General features: G+C 40.8%; 2 protein-coding genes across 2 annotated transcripts; one reads left to right on the top strand and one right to left on the bottom strand.

The window, feature by feature from the left end:
* Positions 1–981: 981 nt before the first annotated feature.
* On the top strand, positions 982–4008 carry gng3 (guanine nucleotide binding protein (G protein), gamma 3; the record flags this gene model as incomplete). Its single annotated transcript, XM_080852653.1, has 3 exons — positions 982–1012; positions 2332–2431; positions 3880–4008. Exons 2-3 carry the CDS (start codon positions 2333–2335, stop codon positions 4006–4008), a joined length of 228 nt encoding a protein of 75 aa, XP_080708779.1. The 5' UTR covers positions 982–1012; position 2332.
* A 1653-nt stretch (positions 4009–5661) lies between these two features.
* Positions 5662–9016, bottom strand: banf1 (barrier to autointegration nuclear assembly factor 1). Its single transcript, XM_080859675.1, has 3 exons — positions 8951–9016; positions 7821–7976; positions 5662–7004 (listed from the first exon to the last, which is right to left on the bottom strand). The coding sequence occupies exons 2-3, from the start codon at positions 7944–7946 to the stop codon at positions 6858–6860; spliced, it is 273 nt and encodes a 90-aa protein (XP_080715801.1). The 5' UTR covers positions 7947–7976; positions 8951–9016; the 3' UTR covers positions 5662–6857.
* Positions 9017–10207: the final 1191 nt, after the last annotated feature.

Raw genomic sequence — 10207 nt, 5'->3', positions numbered from 1 at the left:
TGAAAGCCCCTGTTTGGTCTAATATGTAAGAAAAATGTTTGATTTATTTGTTCACAGAACATTTTTTTTCAAAGGCAGACTACTTTGTCAGGTTTACTTTCTCATGAAGAAACATTAAAATCTCTTAAATGTCAGACAGTTTCTTATGTCATCCTTTTCCTGTCTTACTTCATCCTTTTTCTACTCTCTCTGAAATACCCTGACCTTGCCTCTGTCCTGGTCTTTCATTTCCTATCAGTCTAGTTTTATCTGTACAAATCAGCGTCTCTGGAACCTGAGAGTGTGTGTGTGTGTGTGTGGTGATGACGGAGACTGAGGGAGTTGGGAGGACTTGAAGTGAGATGTGGCAGGGTGAGGGGAGAGTGGGGTTACCATCTGAGACGAATGATGTCGCGGCTGAAGAGGGGGCTTATAAGATCTCTGCCAAGGTGGGAGAGACCATTACAGCAAAATGATGCCATGGTGCTTGAAAGACAAAGAGGCTGAGACTGCAGCAGTTCCCATGGTAACAGGATACGGTAGGGGGAGGGGGAATTGATGGGAATGACTAATGCAAGGTTGAAACCACAGCCAGTATGTAGCACTCACAGCTAGGGATTTTAAGTGCATCAATACACACACAGAGCATTGGCCATTTTCACTTCAGTATCATTTGCTAACCCACATCTTATTGATTTCTTCTCATAGGGTCCAAACCATCCCCAAATCCCCCTTTTGCCCCTGAATGTGGTATGGTCCAGCCCACTCAAAGAAATCAATTCCAAAGGCACCACCTCCCTCCTTCTGGCGCGTTCCACTAGATGCAGAGGGGAGTTGCATGTATGCCCAGAGACTGGTGCTCACTGTAGCAGAATTGCAGTGCACTGGACTGAACAGAACGAGGGAGCATCCACATCGTCTATGAGGGTGGGGTCCGGCTGGTTTGAAATCACAAACACAGACAGTCAGAAGGAGAGAAAGGCGCTGAGAGAAGAGGAGGGAGAGATAATACCAGAAGAGGAATACAACAAGGGTAAGAAAGAGGGGGAGGAAGGCAAGGGGAAAAATGGGAGAGAAAGACAAAATGAGGAGAATGAGGCAGAAGGGAGGCCTGGGATTGCAGACCGGAGGGAATCACACCTCCCATGGTCCGTCTGTCTCTGGCTCCCATTCTCTCTCTGTTCCTCTGGTCATTCTATCTCACTATTTTTTCTTAATACATTTTGTTCGTTGCTTATTTATGTATTTTGTAATTGGGGGGGGGGAAGCTTTAGCTTCCACACACATCCACACACAAGCGCACGCACAGACACACAAACACACAGTCATACACACAAGCGAAATGGTCTTAGGCAGGATGCCATGAAGGTTGTAAATGCATGTGAATTTGGCCCAGTTTTCCTTCCCTGGGTTTGCGGATCTCTGGAGTGATGTGCCGTCACGCTTTATCACTGTGTAGACTGAAAATGCTCACAGCACATCCGCCCGTACACTGTGTCTGTATCACGAGAGAATAGCTGTTGTGTTTCATGGATTTTGTTCCTCTGATGCATTCAAAGAGTACATTGATTTATGCATACCTAATGGTTAAAGGCACTTGGTTTCCATGACCTTATCAGCGTAAGTTGCAACCTCAGTTTTGAGGAACGAGATATTGTTCTGAAAAATTAGCTAGCCTATGTGTAGTACGGTTTCTGAGCTGGATGTATTTTGGTATCCATGCCATAGCTTTCGTATTTCCATATAACCATGCTGTAATCTTCACACATGCATATAACAAACAAAACAGGTTATTGTAGGTTTTTTTTGTGTGACGTGGTGTCTTGATGCTTGCAGCTGTTATATAGAGCTGTGACCTCCCATCCTTAAGATCAGGTTCAGGTTTTCTAGGGCATAGAGGCGCTCAACAGGAAGCAGTAATGACACCGATGGAGAAGAGTCCCTGGAGAGAAAGGAAGAAACAGTCTGTGTGTGTGTGTGTGTATATGCGTGTTTGCCTGTGTGCGTGTGTTTGTGTGAGTGTGTGTGTGTGTGTATGTGAGAGAGATGGAAAATGGGAGGTGTTGACAAGACAAACCAGAGTTTTCTTGTGTTTGTAGTATTTCATATATTACTTCACATATTTGTGAGAAACTTTTTTTTTCATTGAAAATAAATATGCTATTATAAAAAAAATATAAATAATAAAATGCGATTATATCTAAACTAGCTTATCTAGACTTCATTAAATCACCTGTATATATTTGCATGGTTGGCACACATCAACCATCAATAACCAAAATCACTAATGTACGATTTGTAAAATGTATTAAAACACAGAGATATCATTTTTGTTTGTGTGTTTCTTGACAGGATGAAAGGAGACACCCCAGTGAACAGCACCATGAGTGTCGGACAGGCCCGGAAGCTGGTAGAACAGCTGAAAATTGAAGCCAGTTTCTGCCGCATCAAGGTGAGAGACAGACACCTGTCTCACCTCTTAGGTCACTCTATGGTTACCATACCACTGGCTGTGTTGTGTGATGATCTAAGAATCCTTAAACTGGTGGAGGCTTACAGGCATAGAGGGCACTGTAAGAATTGAAATCTTAGTAAGTTGAAATATCTTAAATCAAGGAAATAAATGCTTGGTTTTTGGGACAAGATATTGTGACATATCTCAATAAGGTATTATAACTTGTTGCTGAGATTTTATTACTGATTCTGAGCAAGTTAATGCTTGAAACTAGAATTGCAATTATTATAAGGCTGTTTGATTACCACTTCAAAGTACTCAACTGCTTTGTCAAACTTAGAATCAAGACAAATGTACTTGTTTTTCGTCTGGCCACACTAGTTTTAAAATATATTTCAGTTATTTGAGGCTAGATATTTTTACTTGTTTTAAATCATCTTGGTCAGTCAAATTGTATGGTTCTGTTGCCAGATAATTTGGCTTATTTTAAGTAATATATCCCCCACTTTATTACTTTTTATTAATTTTTGCAGTGGGGCTATATCTCTCTCTTACACCTTGCTAATAATTAAATACTAGTTGAATCTATGTCATCCCCTTTGGATGGCCACCTGTTTAATCCTCTGTAGGAAGCCGGGGGTTGGGGGTACATCTGTACCATTTTGTGTATATGGCTGTAAGCAATTTCAACAGTGAAAAAATCTGTAGAACTTAAAGAAAATGATTGTCAAACAGTTGACATGTGGTAGTGGCAGTATGTTGTGACGCTCTGAGAATCCTGACATTATGTAGCAGTAAGATAAGTCTTATACCTGTGTGCTATCATTAAAGCATGAACTACTTAGGGCCACATTAGGCGTGTACTGTCATAATTTTACGTCACACATATTGCCAGTGCATTGTGGTTAGCATCCTGTTTTATTAGCAGAGGGGCTAGTAGGGCTCGATTTGTCCTTGAGCTCGACACTGAGCCTCAGTGGTGCGTATATGCCAGCCTATTGGCCCTGTGCTTCTTACAAATACTTTGTCCTGCTATGTTTGGAAAAAAAGTTTTAAAGAATTGGTGTATGCAGTGGACTACTGTTCATGTTTTATTGCCAAAGCACAGAGCTCATTATAGCATCATGCCTTTCAGCTCAATTTCAACTGGGCTAATAACCAAAACCCTAATCCTAACTCTTCAAAGAACTTTACCAGGCTGATAAACAGTCACTGCAAGGGTTACATTTTATTTCAGTCTTTCCTGTTAAGAATGTTTGTCCGTGATCATTTTGCTAAATGTCCACACCTTCAATACTGCACCACATCCTGTTGGGTTGCAGGATGTGGTATGGGGCTTTGGGCATGGGGAAACTATCCCACACTAGCACCTAACTCTGTACAATAGAAGCTGCTGTCTGGGTTTGCCAGTGTAATCAATGTAGACATTACATTGCGCCCTGCAGGTTTCCAAGGCAGCAGCGGACCTGATGGCATACTGTGACGCGCACGTGTTCGAGGATCCTCTGATCACCCCGGTGCCCACCTCGGAGAACCCCTTCAGGGAAAAGAAGTTCTTCTGCGCCCTCCTGTGATTGGCGCCAGGGCAGATGCAGACGCAGGACAGGAGAGAAGAGAAGGGGGATATTATGCCTACTCTAGATTGCAGATTTCTATACATGCATTTCACACACACACACACACACACACACTCATTCAGTTACACAATTCACTGAACTAATGACACGTGGTGAGACAGTTATTACCACAAGCTGATTATCTGAGGTGCAAGCTTATACATTAAAAGTATATGTTACAAACAAAAAATATATAAAAACTAAATTATAAGATTATGTGATGATCAATCAAGAGATAAACAACAGTACATGCTGAACACACTCATACACATACACACTCAGAAACAATAGCAAGCACACTTCATGTTTTTGGATAATCAAATGGAACTAGGTGGTGGGGTAGCCATTTGAACTGTTATTATGTGAAACTTTTAATACTAATACTGTGGCAGTCATTGGCCTTATGTCATTTTTCTTTTTCGATGCATTAACCTGCTCTCAGCTATTTGTTGCATATATTTTGCCTTTTTAGTTTTGGTGTGTTGAAGAGTGTGTAACTAGAGTCGTACTAGCTGTTGTTCAGGTGTCGAGGTAAAGCCTTGGAGGACGGCGAGGCACAGTAAGCTGTGTAAAACAGATTCTGGAAGCCCGCTCCACAGTTTACTGTTTGTCTGGGATGTGTGATTGCATGCAATCCCGCTTTAAACCTTCCACTGACTACGCTGAATCTGTCACCGGATGGTAGCCGAGACGGAGCCAGATCTGACCCGGTTCTGTTGTACACACAATCCCGTGTTAGTCCAGGGGCTTGATAATCACACAACAGCGAACAAGGGGATGGATATTCACATACCGTTTGCACACTCAGTTTATGAGGTACAGCGCTTCACCATCTAAATGTGACGGGTGAACTTGTATTGGACTTGTTTGTGGATAATAATTCCTGTTTTTGCTGTGGGGTGGGGGAGTAAACAGTCCGCATGCTGAATGCGGCTTTATGGTGTTGTATATTCAGAATCCAACTCTTTGGGCAACTCCATCAACCCTCTTCGAGTTTCCCTCCTTCTGTGTTAAGGCACTCAGAGTTTAAGCCACACATTTGTGTTTTCCCCCGTCATTTAAAACAATATATTTATATTTCTGAATACCGCAACAGTTCAATTATATTATTTCCATTTCAGGGACACCTCGATTTAAACGAATTTCAAATAGTTCACCGTCATCTTTTTATGGACCCAAATTCAGATTTTGTCTCTAACAAAATGTGGAAATTGCCAATGCTCAAATAAAACACCTCACCACATACACAAAGCGTGTGTGTATTCTTTTTTTTTTAATTCAGCATGGTGGATACTAACATGGCTAAGCAGACCCACTTTCACTTGGAGAAACCCATTAGAAAGAGGAAATGTACACACTGGAGTATGTCAGTGGGGGTAGTGACATTACTTGGAATATTTAAAATGTGGGTTCAGTTTATCTTTATGATGGGAGGTCACCACCTACTTCTAATCTTTTTCCATCGAGTACATTTGCTGGAGGAAAAAAAAAAAACATTGACACAAACAAACTGCCTTTAAATGCAGATCACTACAAAAAGGCAACAGTAGTTTGTTTTCTGATGCCTCTGAGGTAAATGAAAAGTTAATAATGGAAGACAACAGGCAGTGATGATCTTTACACTTTATTTTTTTTAAACACCTCATGTCTTCATTAAAAAAAAATAAAAAAAACAGCACAAAACGCACAGCCAAATATTCCACGCCCAATTCATAGATGCTAAATATAGTGAGTGGGAGAAGAAAAAAACAAAAAACAAAACCTTTTGTGCATCATGTTTGCATACACAGCTTGGCCAAAGTTGACAGGGAGTAGTAGTTTTTGCTCCTGTGTGCTTCAACATATCTAGCAGTAACATGACTTTTACTGCAGTAAAGCTGCACTGCCCCGTTTTGCTGTAGTACTCAGTTAGCCAATCAGAAAACAGACCAGCCAGTGAAGGGCCAACCTGTGATGTTTGGAACAGGCGAAGGGAGGCAATGCTGTCCTACACCCAATGAGACTAAATTCACAGATTAAGTAAAAACATATCCTTCAAAATAGCTTGAGAACCTGATCGAAATAGATCTGGTCAAAATTAGCTAGCTCTCATGTTAAGCCAACAAAAGTAGGGTTTTGTAAAACAACAATAAGGCATGTCACTGTCAGGGGGAGCAAGAGTCACCATCACCACATTCTTCTTTCATGCTGTTTATTAAAGCACAACTTTCATTAAATTTACAGACTGGGGCCCTTACTGGGCTGCAGAGATTAAAACCATTTACTAAAAGAAAGGCTTGCAAAGAAAGCAGGCCGCTACAGCTAAAAACAGCCACTGAAACACAAGTGTCTGGTGACATTTCAACCATCAACATTGATCTTCTCTCAAGGTAAATAACAGTCTAAAAAGGCATTTAACCGAGCAGTGAAAGACAATCAGTAGAGAAGCACAGACGATGTCCAGGTGAACGTGCCTAACCTGTGTCAACTGTCATGGTAACTGAATATCAAAACTCAAAAAAATTAAGACAAAAAAATGAATCAAAGCAAAGCCCTCTCCTTAACGGAGCATCAGTTATACGCAGATACTCGGCATACAGTCTGGAGCTAAATTAGACATAAAGGTAGACTGACATTGCGGATGACAAGTTGTGGTAAACTAGCCGAGTTTACCCGTTGCTCTATGGGGCTATGGTTCAATGCTATCACTAATAAACCAGGATCATTCACAACCAGTCAGCACAGTAGGCCTGTGGACTTCAGAGGTAAAACAAGTGTGAATTATATTCATGTATATATTTATCTATAAAAAAAATGGACCAAATCGTCTACAGGAAGGAGTCACACCATTCTCGAAGGCAGCCGTAACAGTCACCTTGCTGTTTGACATTGGCCCCGCATGTATCTTTCAACCAATCACGAAAGAGCTCTTCATCCTTCTTCAAGACTAAGAACTGGCCCAGTACTACGTATGCCTAAAGGAGGAGAGAAAGATCAGAATCAGAATAGTTTTTATTGCCAAATAAGTTTACGCCTACCAGGAATTTGTTTTGGCATTTTTGGGCAGAGAATATACATAAAAAAACGTCTGTGTTTTGTTATTTACCCTTTCTTTCTTTAATTTCAAATGCTCTCATTGCCCATCCAATCGCTTACAAACACAACAGCATGGTATAGTAGGAAGTAAAAATCATGCAACTTCCTGGGACAGATCAATAGGCTTAGTACTTGAATTCAATCATATCATGCCTCTTACCTCAATTATAACTTCTACTGCCACCTTCACTTCACCTATACCTATATCACATCTGCACTAATCACCACTATTGCTGCTAATGTTCTTACTGTTAATACCACTTATATCTTATATCATACTGTATATATCCTACTTAACTATTTTTATATTACCACTATACATATGCACATACTCTTCACTCTTCTGCTTTTGCACTTCCGATTAGATGCTAACTGCATTTCGTTCCCTCAGTACTTGTACTCTGCAATGACAATAAAGTTGAATCTAATCTAAGAAAAATTTAAATAAATATTAGACCTTTGAACGTTGGGGTTGCCTATTCAAATTAATACAAATGTTTTGCCACATCCGTATTATAAGCAAACGCATAGGCTACGGCTGGGTACTGTGAGTCTGGTACAGGTAGAAAATACAGCAGGCTTTTCCAGGCCTAGATAATAGGTTTTTGAATTTCATGACTTTTCCCTTAATTTGGAACCCTGTAACTGCTAAAAAATACACTGCGATCAGCTTTAGGTAAAGACCTGATACTGACCTTATCAAAACCTTTCTCCTCCAGACGCTTCCCGAGAACCTCTCCGATGCCAGCAAGAGCCATAACTAACTTCTCGCCCATGGGCTCGGCCACAAAATCTTTATGTTTTTGGGATGTTGATGACATCTTGGTTCAGGTAACGTACGATGAGAGCCTCTGTAAGATAAACACATCGGTCAGATTGCCACCCCATTGGAGCCTGGAAGCTATCCTACACTGCATCCATCATACGTTCAATGTCAGAGATTATCATGCCGATAGAGCAACACGACATAATGAAACTAAAACAGTCTTGGCTTACTATACTTCAGATAGGTTTCATTTTGAATGCATCCTAACGTGGGTAGTTAGCGGACATTCATTATCTTTACAGCTAACTTAACTGGTGCAAATGTCAAGCATTTGTTCAATCAGCACAGCTTCAATTGCTTTTGCCGATATATCAACAAAGCTTCCTCACATCAACATTAACTTACACGATAGCTTTCGAGCTAGCTGACAGAGTCAGCTAACTATTACTGGAGTTGGCAGCAGTTAAACGAGTGTGGGCCAAATACAGAGGCAAAGTTATGCTCAACCTGTACCCGGTGAACATAAAAATGTAAATGTTCTAAACTGAAGATGCAGCAAAGCGAAAATGTTCGCAGTAGGGGTAGTTAGCTTGGGTTGGTGAATGGAGCTCAATAAAGTTACTACCATTAATAACCATGTTGGAACTGCGCGCCAAATCGCCAGGACACACTGAACTGTTCTATATGGCATTTTACACCAGCCAGTATTACCCTTGCTTACTTACACTTACAGACGTGATTTGAGCTGTATTAAGTACTAGCTGAAAAAAAATTATTAACTAGTACGAGTTTAACACCGCTTAGTTAGCTATCCGGCTAGCTAACAAAATGAACAGCTGAAGCAATGGAGTTGGAGGTAACATAACCAAAGTGAGCTAACGTTAAACGCTACCGGTGGCTACAGCTAACTAAGGTTAGCTACAAAGGATCTTATTCAAATTACACCCTTTCAATGGTCCTTACTCAACCAGCAAAAGGCAACCAAGAGGTCATCTAACAGACCAACACAAATACTAACTTTACTATGGCTTAAACAAAGAAAAACATCAGGCTTCCTACCTTTTTGATGTAATGTGCTGAGCGCCACAGTCTCTCCACTCACTGCGCCGTCTACAATTGCGCTCACAAATTCCAACATTCCAACTTCCTCTTCCGTCAGTGACTTCACTTCCGCGTGCACCATCTAATTTGGTAAGAACCTGACCGGAAAATGTCTAATATACTTGTCTGCAAAAGGCCCCCTGTCTGAGGAGGACAGTGAAATGACATGCAGATATGTAGAGATGTATTGTGCCATTGTACTAACACTGTGAGTGTGCTGACTGCTCCTAGTGTCAAATGCAGAGCTTGCAGCTCACTGTATACTGAAAGTGTGAGTGTGGCAAATAAAGAACTTAACTGAACTTAACACCTAATATTTCAGCTTTGTTTCTAGACCACTGAAACTGGACAGCGGCATGTTCAGAGATGAGTTCGACATAATTCCCACACTTTTCATAACGTAGGGCCCAGTTCTGTTTTTTCTATACCCCACGCCAAAACAAGTTTTAATAAATTAAATTCATACCCATGAGCAGGCAGGCAGCATAATGAAGACTATGATAGCCCTTCCAAGCCGTAGCTTTAAAGAATTTCAAGTGTGTTTAAGATAAACTAACTTATGTGACTACTGTGATAAAAACACATCAATGCTGGCCTTAATATTGACATAATTACCCAAATGTATAAAAATCGGCCTCGTATGCATTTAAAGTGGATAACAACGCCATCTACTGGTTTAAATCAGACCTGAACCTTGTAAAGCCAATGCTGAAAGCTCACCATTCACAGGAGTTTACGCCTCAGCACTTTGCCCACTCTAGCGTTTTTCAACTCAATTATACAGTGGATGACACTATGCAACAATTTGACACTTATTGAGATATGGTTTTTATAGGTTTTTTAGGTACCATCATCAAATTCATTTTGATAGCATATGGTCATGTGAAGGACAGATAAACACCTGTATCTTCCCAAATAGCCATCCAGGATATGCCCTATTTAGTTCTGTTACGGGCTGGTACACCCTCAAGTAATGGAAGAAAAGCTTTCACACGCATGACATTGCCATCTAGACTGCCAAAATACACCAGTTAGTGTGTTGGCAAGCTTATATCAGTGTCAGCTGGGCTGTTGGTGGAGTTTGCAAGGTTTTTGCATGCCTTTTAGGTAGTTAGCTTACTAGTTTTGGAACAGAACTCCGTATTGCTGCTGCTGATTTTTCATTCTTAGTGTAATTTTGTAGGCTGAGATCAATTTGGTGAAATAAAAACAATC

The sequence above is a fragment of the Sprattus sprattus genome, assembly GCF_963457725.1.
Source record: "Sprattus sprattus genome assembly, chromosome: 1".
NCBI classification, from domain to species: Eukaryota; Metazoa; Chordata; class Actinopteri; order Clupeiformes; family Clupeidae; genus Sprattus; species Sprattus sprattus.
The sequence above is the reverse complement of the archived record's forward strand: the minus strand, read 5'-3'. Positions and strand labels throughout refer to the sequence as shown.